This window comes from Myiozetetes cayanensis, unplaced genomic scaffold, assembly GCF_022539395.1.
Source record: "Myiozetetes cayanensis isolate MyiCay16 unplaced genomic scaffold, myiCay2020 scf14, whole genome shotgun sequence".
Taxonomy (NCBI): domain Eukaryota; kingdom Metazoa; phylum Chordata; class Aves; order Passeriformes; family Tyrannidae; genus Myiozetetes; species Myiozetetes cayanensis.
This window is the reverse complement of record NW_026087048.1, coordinates 11,182,640-11,201,511: the sequence shown is the minus strand read 5'-3', so window position 1 is coordinate 11,201,511 and position 18,872 is coordinate 11,182,640. Positions and strand designations below refer to the sequence as shown.

The window sequence follows — 18,872 nt, the reverse complement described above, 5'->3', positions numbered from 1 at the left end:
TAGACAGAGGAATTAAGTCTCTTAAGGAAACCAGCTGAGAACTATTTTGATGATCAGTCAGTGAGAACAGACAGGTTGAAAGCATCTTTTTAATTGACAATAATACAACTGGGGAAGTATCTGGTGTTATAAAACTGGCAAGTAGGAATTACCTTTCTATTTTGTGGGTATGTTTTATGCTTTATAGCAACAAAAGAGAGCTTTTATTTATAACAATGGGAGAGAATTGCCAGCAGAGATCAGCAAACCTCTCCAGAGCAGCACTGTCACCGTGCCAGCCTCATCCTCTGCCTCTGGAAGGCTCAGGATAATTTTACAGGTACAGACTAAATTAGGGCTGGTCTAATACACTGGTCCAGGGGAAAGCCTGGTTCTCCTATTTTTGCTGAAATAGTCCAAGCAGAAATAAAGATGAGTCAGCTGCCCAGCAAAAACGGACTGTGTTTAAAACCAAAGTGGACTGATTGTGTTAAAAATAGCTGAGTTATTTTCAGCCTTCGCCAAGGTGGAACTGGTACCAGCTCTCTGGAACTGTCAACAGCAGAAGGCAGCGCTCAGAATAATCGACAGAGTTCCTCACTTTCACCAGCTGCTCCAATGGGGCTAATTTATTATTGCAGGCCAGTTAATTTCTGACAGTAAGGTACCTGATATGAGATGGATCACATTTGGTTCATTTTAAGCTCCAAAGAACTGAAAAGATGTCTGGCAGCCTGGAAAGACTTTCAAATAATGGTCACAGCCAGCACAACGGGTTTCACTCCAGGCTGCAGGATCAGTCAAAGTCTTCATTAGAGTCAGGCAGCTGCTGCTACTGTATAATCCAATGAGACAAAGCTTCCCTGACAAAGGTAACGGGGGCAGCACTGCCTGACAGTCTGCAACACACTCTGGTTAACATCACACAACTGCTGGCACCACTCCAGCCTTTTGCTGTCTATTAAATACTTGCACATACATTGCAGAGGTTTCAGCTGAAGAAACTGCACTCTTATATTTCTGCAGACAGGACTTATGTTGATTTGCAACTCCAACCACATCTACTTTATTTCTCTAGTTGTGGGGTTAAATCTGTCACACTTTCCTGTCACCTTCAAAAAAGAATTGTCATTAACTTTCAGACCACTCAGGCCTGGACAGCAAAAACCAGGTTAAGCAAATAACTGTCTGTGATTTCTGGAGTGTTACAGGATGAAGGCAGAATGCCATTCAATGACAGACTGGTTTTTTGCTTGCTTGTTTTCCCCAAAGGGAGTTACTGCCTGTACCTGCATCTACTCTGTCCCCTATACCATGCTGTATACATAAGATAGCAAGACTACTTTAATAATTGCAAACTGGAAGCTTACTAACATAATTAATCCCAGTCTCCCTTGTAGCTGAAGTGAGTAAACACTTAAATGCTTATGTTAAATTCCAGCACGTGGCAACCAGATCCATTTACTTCATATCAGAGTCAAACCTGACAAACAAAAGGAGTGAAAGGCATGATGTAATACAGCAATTACAGAGTTCTAAAATGAGCCAGATGATGCTCACAGCTGCAGCTGATTAATGAGGATAACAAAGAATTAGAACTAAAATACAGATTTTTTTTTTAATCTGTGCTTACTCAAAGCAGCCAAATAAATCACAACATAAAAATTAGGTTTATCTAGCCCTGCAAATGTGTGCAAGTCATTAGTAGTAAATAATCCCCACGTGTTAGAGACCATACAAAGGAAAATACAATTTCTGCCCCAAGAAGCTGATACTTAACTTGAAAAACTGTTGTGAAACACAGGAAAAGTCAGTTCCATGCTCAGATCTGTAATGTGGCAGTTGAGTGAAAGTATCTTGGCTTACTCTGAACTGTCCTGTAGGTCTCCATGGGCTCTCTGAATACCAAGATACTACTCACCTTGAGTGACAGTATCAGAGAAATTAAACATCTATATTTTGAGAGGGTCAGTGTGTAAACAGGGAAAATTAAGCATGAAAGTACTTGTTTGTGTAGGATGAAGAGGTCAGTTTTCTAGAGGAAAAGAGGATGACTGTAATGCTATCCCCCCCATCACAGGGAGACCTTAAGGCATTTAGCAGTTTTGCTTAGAGCTGCCTGGTTCACATCTCTAAATCACAGACTATAAATCTAATCTGTTTCATGATCCCGATTTTAGAAAGGGACAGAAAGGTTTCCCCATTTATGAGCTGGGCATATTGACCCCACAGCAGTTCCACAGAAATCTATAAAGAAAATTTTTGAGTAGGAAAAGAGAAGAGAATAAACAGTGATTTCACTGATGATTGTACCTGCTGGGGAGGTGAGCACAGCACTCACACTTTCTTCAGGAGAAAAAAAGTGATACGTGGTCTTTCTGCTGTCATGAGCAACACCAAGAATGGCAAGAATTGTTACATATATCCCATTTCTCCTTTTCATCTCTTTTATCTTTGTTTTACTACTGCATTCTGACAGTACTGAGAGACAACCCCTCATTTAGTGATATGCAAACAGTTCATGCAACAGTCCATGAATGGAGCCAATGAATGGAAGTGGCTCATTCCTTCCTTATCTTAGAATTTCAGCTCATTAAAACTGCGATTTTTCTTCAACTGAATGGGCTGGAAGCAACCTTGAGAAGTCATCATCTGTCTTTCTCCCAAAGGCAGGATTGATTACCCTGAAAGGACATCTTGCATCAATTACTTGATGGCAATGATAAACCACTGTAATGTGGTTTGACACACTTGTTTATATACAAATGCTGAATCTGAACCTCCTTTCTCCACTGCACGTGCAAAACAGAACAAAATAAAAGCTATATATAACTTGATAAGTAATTGACAGGGGCCTAGAAATTACATGCTGTATGTAAATAAACTTGCTATGGTTTTGCTACTTTCCTAAAATAGCCAGGAAGTTACTGATCACTGCAAACATTTCCAATGCTTTGGATGAAACGTGTCCCTGTATCACATGTCTTAGGAACCAATGGTCTGACCTGGGAAAATGTGCAGAAGGGGTTCTCTCCCTCCATCCCACATTTGACAGCAACACAAAAACTACTCTTAGCATCCAGGCAGCAAGGGGAGCTTCAAACAAATCGAGGAATCAGATCTTCCTGGTGGATTTATGCTGCCAAACTGCTGCAAATCCCCTTCAGCATGGATTGTATAACAGCTTCCTCTTGTAGCACAGTGCAAGAAAATTAAAGAGACATTAGAAGGAGCATGAAGTTACAGCTCCAAGCTTTATTCTTTCACTTTCAGCTCTCTCATTTCTCTCCCAACAACCTTTAAAAAGAAACAAGACTGGAGGGAAGAGGAAAATGGAGAGTTAGGGAAAAAAAAAAAACATTCAGAAAAAGATCCTATGTACCATGCCAAGTAGAGAAGGGAACCTTTGGCTTCCTACTTCCCCTCTATTTTCTTTACAAAAAATGTTTATGGAAAAATATGGCTTTTTTCTTTGTCTTTCCTTAGCATATTATTCTCTTTTGTGTTTTGAGTTTATTGTTTGTTTGGGTTTTTTATTGGTTTGGTCTTTAGCTGGGCTTATCATGCACTGTAGTCATTATGGAGATAGGACAAAATAATTTTATTCATGAGATGAAGAAAAGCTATTTTAATGAGTAGTGTAACCTTACTAATTATTACTATTCATACAACTTTCAACAGTTGATTTTTATTGTGGAATCAGGGCCTAATCAAAGGAGGGATCCTACACCCACACCATGACCCCTACTTCAGTTCATTAATGCACATATAATTTAGGGGACAGTAAAAAAATGATAATAAAATCAGTAAGGGTGGGAGTCATCTCTCTGAATTTTACATAGCTAATATTTAACATCCTGTACTGATCATTTATGGTCTCAGACTGTGGAGAAAAATTAGCACCTGGAGATACTCCAGACAGTGATCAAACACACCCACCCCAGGCATCTGTCTTTGCAAGAACTGAACTGTTTTCTGCAAGTGCCTCTCCCTCTCTCCTCCCACCCTCAGTGGCAATACAGAAAACCTAAAAGACCAAGCAGAATGCCACACCTAAAATTCAGAGGGGTGAGAGGCTGTTGAGAGCAATAATGCTTCACAATTCCATTTCCAAATCTGGGGAACACACTGGAGTCAAATGCATGAAAACTGATGCCTTGGGGATCCATTGCTCTCATGGTACGAGGAATACCTCAAGCCACACCCTGGCAAAGCATCTACAGACACAGTAATTCTGTGGTGACAGACTCACCTGATGATTTTATGGAAGAACTATAGGCAATCCCATTGTGCTGCTGATTATCACCGATTTCCAGAGTTGTAGTTATTACAGGCTTTGGCTTAAATTCACGTTTAGGCCGACTAGATGCTACATTTATTCTGTAACAGAGAGAAGAGTGGCAAGAGACTGACCTTGAAGGAAGAAATACTAACAGAACTTAAGCTCAGGTTCAGTGCTTTGCTGTTTGAAAAGTAGGGTAAGAAAACCTCCTGCTGGTTTGGGTTTTATGGTGGTGGAGTTTTGGGTTAGTTGGTCTTTTTTGGGGGGGGAGTGTGTGTTTTTTTACTAAAAGCTCCTCAATTCTCATGCAACACTTGAATTTCAACAAGTCCCTGTTTTATTTAAGAATTTTATTTAATACTTCAGTCCTGCTGATAGAGACATAAAGCTTAACAGTCTGAGTTTGAGAGTGATGAGCACCCACGGTTGCCATTGAGTTCAGCACAAGTTGCAGGAATGAGCTCTCTGGAAAGCTCAACTGCAAATGGCACATACAAAAACACAGGCAGGACAGAGGCCCAGGCACTGCAACTCACACGTTGCCTTTTCATTAGAGAAAATGGGAAACAACCACTTGGCCACCAAAACTGCCTCAGTACCCCTTCCTGCATGTGGCCCAGCTGAGGACTCCTTGTCTCCCTGCCCCCTCCAGCTAGGATGGTGCAGAGTGTCTGCAGACACAGATACCCTCATGCCAACGCTCACAGCCACCACATCCACCCTGATCTGAAAGCCCCAAACAGTTATCTCGACTCTGCCTTTGCTAAGGTGACACTCGGGTCCCTGGTTCCCCAAGAACACATTAATGACAGCACATTGTTAACTTCTCTTAGGATGACACAAGGTACCTGGGCCTTTCCCATGTGTATCACAGCACAGCTGTGTGCTGAGCCAGCTGGCTGGTTCCTCACTGTGCTGCAGAATGTTGTTCCACCTTTAATCTCAATGAAGAGAGGCCAACTCCTCAGCAAAGCCTCCAAAACACAACTGCAGGTATGCAAGTTGAAATAAACTCCCAAACAAAGGGAGGCTGTCCTCATTAACCTCCGCAGATGTGAGAGACACTCTGCACACACTCAGAGCTCCCTGGGCAGGTCCTGCATTGCATTAAAGTCTCCCAGCACTGCAAAAACCTGCCAGGTGGCAGCAGTTTAAAGCAGCGGAGTTCAGCACAGCACAAAGCACAGCAAATGTGCATCTGTGAGCTGGTGCTACAGGATCTCCTGCTTCAGTGACCTTCCACAGTTGTGAACCTCGGCTGCAAAAGAGGATCAAAACTTTCCGAGGGGTTCAGTCTTACCGGTTTTGCAGCTTGCTCTGCAGATCCTCCAAGATTTCTGTGGATTGTTTATGGTAATCTAGTGCTGCTTCTACAAACACAGCCAACTGGCTGACTTGTTCTATCTGAAATACAGAGAGGAAAATAGTTGTAAGGAGCCTGCAGTACATTCAGCTGAAGGATAAACAAACAGATCATTCAAAACAGACCTGGTATCTCAAAAGACCACGGTACCTTGTGGAGGCTGTTGGAAAAGAGCACATGTGATTCTATCAAAGAAACTGCCAGTTGGAAACTGAACAAAACTGAGGTGTAACTTCTAGTTCACTAACTCAGGGCTGGGTCCTTGAGTCATTTCCTCTCACAATGTGCAAATCCCTTCTGCTTTCAACTTCCAAGCCAGCTGTCTGTCAACACCCAAGCCCGAAAGATTTAACAGGACATGACCCCTTAGCAGGTGAAAGTGGGGCTTTTCTGATCAGAATGTTGGAAGAAATTACACTGTGACAGCTCTTGTGACTCAGACCCATTAGTGTTTATTAGCAGTGTTTATAAACTACAGTTCTAAAATGATCTGAACTTACCTCACTAGATGGCAGCATTTATAAACTGATAAATGAAACCTGATTTACCTGTTTGGAATTTAAAAGCATTAGCCAATCATTCAAAAATATGAATGTGAAGGAAAGGGAGAACGTGAAGGAGAAAAAAAAAATTCAAAATATTTTTCTTCATGAGGTAATAAATAATCTTATTCCCCTAAGACAAGCTGAAAAGTTCAAGCTATATGAGAGGTTGGAGCAGTAACAGATTTGTCCTCTTCCTTTAAGACAACATTAAGAAGACAGACCCCAAGAAGTCTGACATGTTTCCATTCCATCATGATGTCTTCAGACACTGGATCATAAGAAAATATCTGAGTAAACTTTCTACAAATGTTTATGAACCCATGGCAATTTTGTGCTATACTTTGTCTGCTTTTACTCAGTTAAAAAGACCATTAGAAATTCTGCCAGGACTCCAAGAGAGCCAAACGCTGTCACATAGCACAGAGAAATAAAATGCATAGAACCAAACCAACAGCTGATACAATTCCATCACAGTCAGAAGAGAGTAATATAAACAGCTGAGGACAACACATAAAGTGCCTGGGGTTTGGATGGGGTGGTCAGAGAAAAGGACTGTCCAAACAAGACAACTATGAGCCAGGACAAATATGGAATTATGTATTAGAAGAGAGAGAGAAACTGGGAAAGAGCCAGAGAAACTTGAGGGACTAAAAGCCACTTAGGAAGATGAGCCTGGGACTGGTTGAGTGGGAAAAGCAAGAAGATGGATCTGATAAGAAGTGCCTGCAACAGTGTCTATGTGGGAGGTCTGGAACTAGCTGTGCAAAAACCTGAGAAAGATGTGCATCAGGATTGAGTCTGGAAAAGGCACCTGGCAAGATTGGGAATCAGACCTCAGGGAACAGAGACTGCATGGCAAGGAGACCAAGAGAGGGAGACACTTGGGGAACTGCAAAGGATCATAAGGAAGTGACTGCAGTTAAGATCTTTGCAAACCCAGTCAGACTGGGGTTAGACCACAAGGCTGTAATGAGAGGTTTGAGGAGGACACACAGACTGGGTTGGCATGGAAGATGGAAAGGAAAGAGCACCGAGTTTTCTTTAAACAGAAACAATAGGAAATGGGTATGGAAAAAACCCCAGAGGGACATCCAGTTCACACCCTCCCAAAGGCAGCATAAGTTATGCTAGAAAGCATAACCCATAAGTTTTCAAATGGCTCAGCTAAACCAGTTGAACTCCTGCACTGCTTTACCCTTAGTTTGGTGCTTTGACTAACGATAAACACTCTCAAACATTTCTCAGCTGCTTATGGAAGGCAGAATTGTAAAACACACATACACAGCAACCAGGCAATTGGTAGAGCCCACGATGGGACAGTGCTGGAACTGCTGATGGAGCACGTTACAGTTTTAGCTGGCCTCATATAACTTGCAGTGGTGAAGCAGCAAGAGGCTTTACTGCCTTAGACTATACCTGCTTTAACCAATGTGCCCCACTTACAAACAGTTTAGGAGCTACAGGCTAGTTTATAATGGGGTGTGCAGAGGGAGAGGTTGCAGTTTGCTCAGACAGCACTTCTTGCTTTATAGCTGTGTTTTCTGTGATGCTGCACCTAAAGGAGAAGAGAAAGCTTTGGGATAGACCCAAATGGGTCCAGTTCTCTTTTCCTTCAATTCCATGATTACATGGGAGAAAGCACATCCTGCTATTCCTCTGTGTGTGGACAGAAGAGAGGATTATCCTGAATGACCACAGCTGCTCCTTATTTAGACATAATTTCATGATGGACTTGGACTCTGAGCCAAAGTCCACATACCTGAGCCCAAGCCACAAACTCACTCTATGGAGTAATTTTCAGAGCCAAATCATAACAATAATGATTTTCAGAGGTAAAATCATTCAGAGACTCTAAAACAGCAGCAAAGTTTTGGCTGTAAGTGATCTAAAATAAAGCACAGGGTACATACCCTTGCTCATAGTTTCAGCAGCAGGTCTATGACTGTGCTAATCTCCCAACTTTCACACTCTCACTGACCAAGCTACATTCTACTCTCACCTAGTTCTACTTAAGACCTCTGTGGCAATCTTGCCTGAGCCACTGTATCTCCAGAAGAAATACCTGAACTCTTGAGTTCTCCCATTTATGCTGTGCATTATTTTCTTCTCTGACAGGAGATTAAAAGCAGGAAGAGGCACTTTCTGCTTTCAGACCTCACCTTCTGTGAAGGACAGGACAGGCTTTATCCAATCCCACACATTTGCCCTCTTGGATGTACTGCAGCAAACAAAAATGCAGGACAGACTTACATCATTTTCTAAGAAATTGAACATGCTTCTTTCAGCCAGTTCCTTTGACTCTTCAAATTTTTCTACTGCTTGTCGAACTTCTTCATCCGGGATCTTTCCAAAACGCTTCTTTTTATAATCGTAATCCAAACGGCGTCCTTCTAATTTCTTCAAATGATGCTAAATTAGACAGAACATTTATGAGAAGGACCAAATGGGACTTGCCCAAACAAACACAGGAAATTTCAGTTAAGGATGCAAATATATGCAGACTTAGAGAAATGCGAGGCTCAGAGATTATTACAGTCCATCCCTTTGATCCAAGGCAGCATCATGTAAGTCAAGGGCTGCATAGATGAATGAAATTTTAAATAAACAGCCTCCTGTTAGCACATGGGGTATTGGCTGCTTTGATTTGCTAATCTTAGACATCAACCTCGTGCAGTTCACTAAATATGCAACACCTCAGATTCTCTGAATGAGAAGCAGGATCCAACCTAAATGTGTGTGTGTCACCCTATTCTACATGTAATTCAATTTTATGTCTTGAACTGCTTGCAATACGACTGCTAAAAGTTTAAGGGTTATTTTCCCATCATAAGCAGTGCTTCAATAAATCTTGTATTCTTGCTCTCTTTGTTAAGTATCAACTTGACACTTCTATCTATCTACACAAGCTTTTCTGTTGCCAAAAATCCCAGGACTGACAGACTTAAAGAATGGACTCAAAGTGACAGTACAAAATGCTCATTAAAACTAATGTCAAACAATTTCTTTTCATCAGTTCAGAAGAACCACAACTGAAAACAGTTATGTATCATGGGAGACAGCTAGAGACATCAAGACATTATTACTATCTTTTTGCTATGCTTTCCACATTCATTTATGTGTAAACAAATAAAATAACTTTCATTTCTGCATTCCATCAGGGTTTTAACTTGCTTATTACCCAGATCCATCGGAATCAACAGATTCAGACAAAGACTGCCTGGCTTTCTTTGAATTGTCACATTGTAAACAAAAACACTGAAAAACTTAACTCTAAAGGTTGAAAATGTGTTCCTTAGTGGCCTATATTTTTCCTATAGTGGCATATGGCACTTCAACATTTTATGACACTTTTCAGAACATTCTGTTATTGCCCTGAATAGCCTTTTTCAACAGTTATATTCATTTCTCATTATAAACAGCTTTAGGCTGACAGAGATGGTAAGATAGGATAATCACTAGCAGTAAATCACAGCCCACTCACATGTTCATAAGATTTAATAAAAATGTTGGTTAAAATAAAATCGCAGAAAAATAAAGAATATCATTCTTTTCTCTATCCTTCTACTGATTCTGCAAGCAATATAGCAAATGGAGTAGGTTAGACAAGTGAGAAATAGCCAGGCATTGATTTTAAGTGGATTTCATCACTGTTTTGCCAGAGAGAGAAACTTATATGCAGTGAAATTTATCTGCCTTATTGCTTTCAAGAAAAATCTCAGGAAAGTAGAGTTTGATTGACTCTGATTATTCATAAGTGAAGATTTGCCCTGGAAAACTTACCCCAATCTCTTTTAAATCTTTGTCCTGCAATAACTGTAGAGGATCAATAAAATTTTGTTTGACATTAATATCAAGCGAGTCCTTCACTTCTGCCATTTGCTTCATGCTCTCACCAGCATCCAGCAGTGCAAGGCCTATGGTAAAGAACAAGCTATTTATATCTCAAGATATACAAAAGCAGAAAATCTGTCTAATGAAATACCCATTTCAAATAGGTATCTTTGTATCTGCAAGAGGCCCTTGAAGAGTAAAAATAATTCAAGCTATGCTTGTTCCAAACAGAAAACTAGAACTGGAAAGTTTTTGTTCTGAATTACTTTTCTTGTTCCTGAAGAGCATCAAAATTACTGTTTTCCCTACTGTGTTTGCCCAGGTCATTATTAAAAAAAAAAAAACAAAACCACAACAAACGACCAAACAAACAAACAAAAAACCCAAACCAAAACAAAATCTAAAGTCACTGTTTATTTTTTTCTACAGAAATGTTTCCCTTAGTTTACTTTTCAAATATAGCATAACCATTTTTATTTAAAGGTTAAAAGAAATACACTGCATCTAAGAATCACCCTAAATGACTTAAATTTGGCAACTTAGAAAATAGAATGGTTATGGTAATAGCAGGGAAGATCAGAGGAGCACCAGTAACAGAGTTATCAAATACACCTGCAATAGAGATGGACAAACATGCAGAAGCACAAACGAAGGATAAATGTTTCTTAACTATATCAGACATCCCCTGATCCCTGTACTTAACCTTCCCTCTTACCTGCAGCAGCTATTTACACAGGTTATGTCATTGAGTAATATTTTGCAAAGAACTTTATGCAGAAATATTCCCAGAGGAGATTCCCAGACTCACCAAACATAGACTCATCGCCAAGCTCTCTGCCATACCGTATCATGCAGTCTCCCAGGAGTCCCTCTGTCTGGGGATAGCCTGTGGTTTTAACCTGGCCTCTGATCTTTGACATAGTGTTCAGCATTCCCAGCTTGGCTCTGTATGCTAAAAAAAAAAAGTGATAAAACCACTTTTAAAATTAATCATTTAACAAGCAAAGGCACAAAGCAAGTCACTGGGCTGGTGTGCAGATTGGTGAGATTTTTGCTGTGTACTTAATAGCCAAAAGTTGCAATCAGATTCCATTCAACAATACGGGTCATACGAAACTGGTTTTTACTCCCAACTGAAAGAGCATCATTTCTCCAGGCAAATATATAGTGGGAATGGTTGCTGTCATCTGTGGATATTCCCCAACACTCACATTCCTTTGAATAGTCCTGCTTGTGAGCCCTTTGATTAGAAATACTGCAGAAAGCCAATCCAAAGTAGATACAAGCACAGCCAAAGCCAATCTCCTGCTCCCTCTCCCTCACTTCCTTAGAAGAACTCTGCAGAACTCCAGACAGAAGCCTCACCATGATGACCTAATTAGCTTTTATTTGCCTAGAATTAATTTCCAAGTAATAAAACAATGTTCATCAAAATCCAGGACCTACTGTTCCTGTCCTACCTGGATTTGGCTGAAGATACTCAGTGGATTTGGACAGAAGCTCCGTTACAGCTTTATTAGTAACATCAATTTTCTGAAACAGAAAAGTAACAGTTAGCAAAAAGCAAACTGCATACTAGAAAGTTGATCATTCTACTGGACATAATATACTATTCTAGCTGATCATGAAATTTTATTTAAAATAAAACAAATATTGTAGCTTAACATAAATATCCATTTCATAGTTATGACAGGATTTTGCAAAAAAAACCCACTGATTGGCAGGTAGTACGGGAAAAAGAGAAGGTTTATATCAAAATGTGGGCTTGCCTTTCCAGCCCATCAGTCTTGACTGCTTAACACTTTCTAGACTACAATTTTCCTGCCAGCTCAATGGTTGGTTTTAAGACTGCTTTTCTCCACACGTGACAAAGAGTGAATATATCCCTCACAGTCTTGGGGCCAGGGCCATTTAAAGCAGTAGGTTGCACTGTCTTCCCATTTAATAGTTTATGAAATGCTATTAAAAAAAAAAAAATCAATCACATTTCTGGTTTGTTCCCCTTTTCCTCCCTTCAGGCCTGCATATTATTTTTACCCTTATAATGTAGGGAAAGGAAGTAATTATTCCATAGCCAAAGAAACTGAAACTTAGAAGCCTTTTTGGATGACAAATTCAAGACTTTTTTTCCTCAATCTATGAACAATAAAAGCTGTCACCTAGGTCTACTGTGAACACGAAAAAATACACAGAAAGGCAACTGCAACTAAAAAAAAACGGACATAAAGTTGTAAAAGCAGAAACTGGCAGTAACATTGTTTAATTTGCAAAATAACTAAAGAGTGGATAGCAAACATCTCAATTTCCACAGTTCACGTAAATTTCTGAAAAAGGATTTATACTAAGAAATGTAATTCTGTATCATTTGTATCAACAGAAAAATCTCACCTAAGTAGTTAGATTTTTATAATGAATAATATCAGATGGGAAGACTTTGTGACAGATGCAAAGACTCACTAACACTGAAGACTTCTCTAATCTCCCACACAGAAGAAAAAGGTCTCTCCTGGTGCTCTGCACTATTCATGAAAGAGCTTCTCTTCACTGGTGAGAGGTGTCAGTGGAACCTGTTCCTATGCTCAAACAGCCTTTGAGGATGTCTCTTCTCCCTTGGCTGAGCTGACAAGGCTCAAAGACAAATTTTCATTTATCCTTATATATTTGTTTGGAAGCACATTGTGGTGTCCCCCCATCTAAATCAACAATGCCATTCTATCACTTGAAACATGCAACATTTTTGATTCTGCAATAGCTTAATACTGAAAAACACAATGTAACTTTCCTTACCCTTTCCATCTCTTGAAATTCCTCATCTAACTTTGTTCCTTCTGCTCCACTTATTTTTTCACTGAATAACTGTAAAAAGATAAATTTGAGAAAAAAGGTATTAATTACAGAATAAATATCACTGAGAGTCACAGGAACTGACTCCAGATCAGAAAATAAGCAGCAACCATTTGAGACAACTGTGGAAGACAAAAGTAAACAGTCTTGGAAGTGAAGAACTCACTTCAAAAGAGACAAAGGTACCTGATATGAATTTAGAACAGGCAAACAGAAAATGATTTCCTCATGCTAAAACAGTTTGTACTCTAAAGGCATAACCTACACTGCAGACTTCAGCACAGGGACCAGAGTCTGACTGCAGGTAAATCCAGAGTAACACTTTCAGGTATGTCTCTCCAGCTCTGTACTTCCAAGTACCTTCTGGTCTTGTATGCCACTAGGTTCAGAAACACAACTCCCATTCCTGCTGGTGGGAGTTGTGTGCAATTCTGTGGAAGGAACAGACTCATGAAAAATGCTGCACTGTGACTCACCTGTGTGACTCAGCATCTTTATGAATGCCTTGCATTCATCAAAAACTCAAAGCATCAGTTTTACATAATTTCAGTAAACCTGAAATGGCTGAAAAGTTATCCAACTATTTTGTGAAAACTCCAGGCTGTGAGATCTGAGTTTGGTCCTCACAGAGTAAATCATGGCTAGGAATAAGCCCTCAGGCAGAACTCAGCTATCTGCTTCTTGCAGGGCATGGTACCTGTACTGCAACAGCATGAAAAGAGAGCCAGATCCTCTCTCAGTGAAACAACCTTTGAAAGGATCACTCCACTACAACACTGGTTTAACACATGCTCAACAAACATTAAACATAAATTTCTAGGATAATTCATGCAAAACCACTAAACATTTCTCTGTTTGAATTGACTTTCATCACTGAATCTGTAACAGCACAATGTGAAATCCAGGCCTAACTCACTGACTGCTGATGTTCCCCAAACCTGCCCCCAATAAAGTGTTTTGTTTGTCCTCAGGATCTTCTAAAAGAGAATTCATTTCACTGACTAGGAAGGGCCCTGGAGACTTGCATAATCTGAAAATGGGTCAGGGCTCTGTAGTGCAATGGTTCCCTGTTCTCGGCCACTGCCTGTGCTGCACAGGTGTGGAGGGACTGCACTGCCCTGCCAAAAACCAGCAAGGAGCTGAGGAAGCAGAGCTGGGAGCTCAGAGGCAGCTGACCTTGCATCAAATATCACTGCTACCACACGGCCAGAACAGTCCTGCTTAAGGGAAAATGTGAGTTCAAAGAGAGACATACAGCTAATTATTTCTACTGGCTTTACAGCAGCACTCAAAATCTTTATGCTTAATATGCCAAGCAGCACACACACTTGTCAGGATTATTTCTCTTCCAGAGCACTGACAGAACAAGCACAAAAGCAGATAAAACAGCCAGAGAAGCCCAACTACCAGTGAGTTCCTGAGGGTCATCATCTTTCTGCTGTAAGACATCACAGCAGAGAAGTAACCTGAGGCCAGGCACTGAGGGGGGCACTGCCCTGGTCTCTGCAGGCACGTCTGAGGAGTCCTTGAGCAGATGGAGAAAGAGCCATGACAAGGCTGCACGAAAAGCAGCCTATCAGGAATTGTGCAGCTCCTCTACACTGGCAGTTCCTGTCTCTTTTCTGTGCACTGTTAATTCCTAAGATAATCAATGCCATTTTCCACAGCCTCACTCACACATGTTTTCTTTCTCCATCAGGCAATGCAGAGATTTGTGGTTTCCCAAAACCTCTCACGGTGATCCCTTTCCAAAGGCTGAGTGCAGTGAGGGAATTACCATTCTCAGGCTGAAGTTGCAAAACCCACATTCAGTAGCAACCCATAGCTGTCCCATTACAAATAATCCATTTATGTGCTGGTGAAGAATAGATTTAATAAAGTAATGTGATTGCTCAACTGTGAAAGCATAATCAATAATAAATTACTGCCCCAAATTACTAAAACAATGAACTGTTCCACACTTGGAGAGAACATATCTGAATGTTACAACAAGCAACACAAGCAGATGAGTAGAAAGCTCACACACTAACAGTAATGCCAAAAAAAAAAAAAAAAAAAAGCCACAAAAGATAGTCTGAAAAAATGCAGTTTCTCATCAGATACACTGGAAGTTGGTGTGTTTTCAGTGAATGTCTCAGGGCACACACTGTTTATTGACTGGCATCCCTGAGCTCTCCCTGAGCTCCTGATGGCCATACATGGTCACACACATCTCCCTTGAATAACAGCCTGAAGCTCAGGCACACTGTGGTGCTGCTGTTTTTCCAGGACTGGAGCTGCTGATCCAGGTGGGAGCCTGCACTGCACTCCCAGTGCCAACACATGCCCCTTGGCACAGGGCAGGGCCCCCTGTGCCTCTGCCCAAAGGCTGCCACCCAGCTTTAGTTTTGGTTTCTCTTCTGAAACGCTGCAAAACTCTTCCCTATGTTTTGAAAGTATAAAATTCGATGTCACTCACTGAGGGAGAAACTATTTGCAGCAACAGAGTCACTCCTTGCAAGGGAATCACTGTAAGGAAGGCATGTTAAGTTAGATCCAGAAGGTCACAGAACAACTGGGACTTCTATGCATCAGCTTTCAAAGACAGAGATTGATTCTGCATCTACAATCTGCAGTGATGAATGAAATAATTCAATTTACCACTTGGATGGTGGGATAGAAAACACCCCCTGACAGTCTGGAAGACATCACCTTGTATGTAGTGAGTAGTTGATACAATGGATGGTTTGCCTGCTCCTCATAAGGGCCTTGACAGGCTGAAAAAATGGGCTGATAGGAACATCATAAAGCTCAAACCCAAATGTAATGTCCTGCACCTGCACAGACCATCCTCACACAGAGTACAGGCTGGAGGTCAACTGGCTGTGGAACAGCTCTGCATCATTCACATACACTATGGAACAGCTCTGTGTGCACCTTGGCACACAAGGTGAACCCAGTCAGAATTGTGCCCTTGAGCTGCAGTAAGCAAACCTCACACTGGGCCTTATCAGCAAGGTCACAGAATTCCCCTCTATTTAGCACTTGTAAGACCAGATCTGCTGCAAGGGGCCAGTTTGGGCTCCCCAGTACAAGAGACTGCCATTCTGGGCAAGTCTGGTGCAGGGTCACTGATATGCTCAGGGGAATGGAGCACAGGGCATCCAAACAGAGCTGAGTTTGTTTAGCCCTTGGAAAAGCTGAAGTGGGTTTGTCTGCCTAGTGGGAGCATATGAAAAGATGAAGTCTGGAAGGACAAGAAGCAACAATCATTAGGTTGGAAAATAAGAAATTTGGACCTGTTAAAAAGGAAAAAAAGAAGAAAAAAAGAAAGCACCAGGAGGGTGTGCAAACACGGGAACGTGTTGACCAGAGAAGCTATGGAGCTCCTGTACTTGAAAGCATTCAAGCCTTGGCTGGACAAAGCCCTGAACAACCTGCTCCAACAGGACCTGCTTCAGGTGGGACCTGGAGCAGATGTTCTCTGGAGGCCCTTCTGACCTACTTGACTCCCATTCTAAATTTGTATTTACAGTGACTTGTGAACACAACTCCACAGAGCCAGAAGCAGCATCTGCAAACACTGCTTCATACAGACTCTGAAGACAACCTAACACACTCCTACATTTGGGAGCAAAAACACTGACCACAAGAAAAAGGTTTGTTCACACACTTTCCCTGTTTTATACAAACATTAATGATACTGCAATTTCTAGGCCAAGGACACTTCTTCAATGATATTTACTCTGAGCAATAATGTCCTTTGAAAAGGCAGACTACCTTGATGCAGAGAGAGATACCATAAAGAATGATTCTTTACAGTCTGTATACTGTCTGAGCTCCCAACAGTAAAACTGGTATAAAGTTCTAATGGCTATAATTAAATTTTACACCACTACAGTTTATTTCCTATTGGTTTAATCAGGATCAGCTGTACTAGCCTTGCATTTAGAAACACAAAAGCTTTTGTTCTGATCATACTGAATTTAGGAGTTGTAAAACTAGCATTGCCCCTCTCACAATTAAAAGTCACAGAATACCCAATTAATTATTGAAAATGGATGCACAAAGGAGACAGCTGCTGGGTTTTAGTTCCCTGACTATTTGCTGAGCATCATTCACATACATTATATCAAGCTGCAAAATGCTTTGAACATAATCAGAGATGCCCAACTGTGGGGCTGTGCAGCTACATGGCAGTATCTATCAGGTTTTACGAGTCACCTAATCAAGGACAAAACAGCCACCATCACACAGGGCATGTACTCCAAGGGGGCTTGGAATTACTTGCCCAGGAGGAATTCTTCATCTCCAAATTCAGAAGCTGGGTGCCATGGATTCAGCACCTTTTCACTAGATGGGACCAGAACTAGAATTTGGGACTCTGAAAATACCCAGATCCCACCATGGAGCCCACCATTACTTTACTATTCCACTGCCAGGTCAGAAGCTAGAGCCTTTTATTAGTTATATTTCTTCTGGAGCTAATTAGATTTCCTCTGGATCAAAATCTACACCCAGAGAATAACTGTCAAATGGAAAGATTTCCTCCTCTCAGGTGTCGGTACAACTCCCTCCATCTCACTTGATGTATTTTAATTAGTGGGGAGAAAAAAAAAACAAATCCTGAATTATGACCATGAAAACACTTCCAAATCAGCCTCTGTGTTATCACCTCTTATTTGTAGTTACACATGATAGCAAACTACCTTCTATTGTAAAACTTGCATGATCTATAGAAAGAAGACCTTTTTGCCTGAGGAAACATTGCAGTTTGTACACAAATGCCTCTTACTTGTTACTTCTTCCTAGATCCTACCCTTCTTTTTAATACTGAAAAATAAAACAGGGCGTTGTATTATAAACACCAGTCCCTAGTAGGCTTATGTGGAATTTTATAGGAAGAAAATTCTGGAATAAAACAAATAGGCTTTGAAAGAAAACCCTCCAGATATTGTGATTTCTATTTTAGTTCTTCATATCCAGCTACAGTTCAAAATGCAATTTGCAATTTTGTTACACAGTCTTAAAAGACTAAATATTTATCTGTAAAGGAATTTATATTCCCAAAAAATTCTCTGAGAAAACATCTTTTCTATAAACCTAATATTGAGATTTTGTTCTCATGCTAGTTCTTTGTTATTCTAATTTCCTTCAGACAATATAATTTTCTTTTGATGTGTTCCTTTGTAATTAAGCATGAACACAGCACACAAACTATCTATAGTTTAAAGTAAAATCTATGGCTCACTGAAACTCTAAACTAAAAAAACCTGAAGCTTTCATGTAATTTTTTTTGGTATTTTTATTTAAAGTATGTTAAGATTTATCCTTATTGCACAGGAATAGTACATTTTCTGTTCTCATATGGATTACAGAAAACAAGCTTCAGAAAAATACTATTTTACTAATGTTTTGTACATCATATGCACTGAATTACAGGACTTTTTCATATTTCAGTATGGAAGGTTACTGAACATGAGAAACTGCCAAAAATATCCCAGATCAACAGAGAGCTGATAAAACTCTCAAAACAATTACCCTATTTTTTTTATATATATCCACTGGGTATTTTATAATACAAGTCAATAGGATTCTTGCCAGCCAATACTTTCACACATGCTCTGACCTTGTGTTTCATTTGTTTTGCCTTTCCTTTGCAACAGCCATTAACTGGGATTGAACCATCACAGTTTTTTGCTGTTATTCAGCTACTGTTGAAAGAAGTGACTGGCTTACAAAACCCTCCTGCACATTCCTGGCCAGGAAATCATCCCATAATAGTTAATGACTGAATGAAAGGTATCATATTCTATTAAAGACTTAAGACCTTTTAATGACTCTTCACAAAGTTACAGCATTAATTTTGTCCTGAAGGAGTATCTGCTGAAATTATCTGTTGAAACTTTAATGGGATGGAAAATTTCTGTATTTGTCATAAATATGCACACTGTCAAACCCATGAGGCAAAGCCTAGATTTTAGGAAAAATCTTTTAACAAAAACCAGAAAGCTATGAAAATGATTTAAATTTATTTCCCTCTCTCAAA

General features: G+C 40.3%; 1 protein-coding gene across 2 annotated transcripts in view; it reads right to left on the bottom strand.

Moving 5' to 3' along the window:
- Nucleotides 1–18,872, bottom strand: part of SH3GL3 (SH3 domain containing GRB2 like 3, endophilin A3) — a 52,471-nt gene that overhangs the window by 2,312 nt on the left and 31,287 nt on the right. For both annotated transcript variants that reach the window (XM_050309933.1, XM_050309931.1), the window contains 7 exons: nucleotides 12,788–12,856; nucleotides 11,461–11,533; nucleotides 10,809–10,952; nucleotides 9,950–10,083; nucleotides 8,420–8,578; nucleotides 5,562–5,665; nucleotides 4,232–4,359 (listed from right to left, as the gene is read on the bottom strand). In XM_050309933.1, coding sequence (XP_050165890.1) covers nucleotides 4,232–4,359; nucleotides 5,562–5,665; nucleotides 8,420–8,578; nucleotides 9,950–10,083; nucleotides 10,809–10,952; nucleotides 11,461–11,533; nucleotides 12,788–12,856 — 811 coding nt within the window. The remainder of the gene's footprint in view (nucleotides 1–4,231; nucleotides 4,360–5,561; nucleotides 5,666–8,419; nucleotides 8,579–9,949; nucleotides 10,084–10,808; nucleotides 10,953–11,460; nucleotides 11,534–12,787; nucleotides 12,857–18,872) is intronic.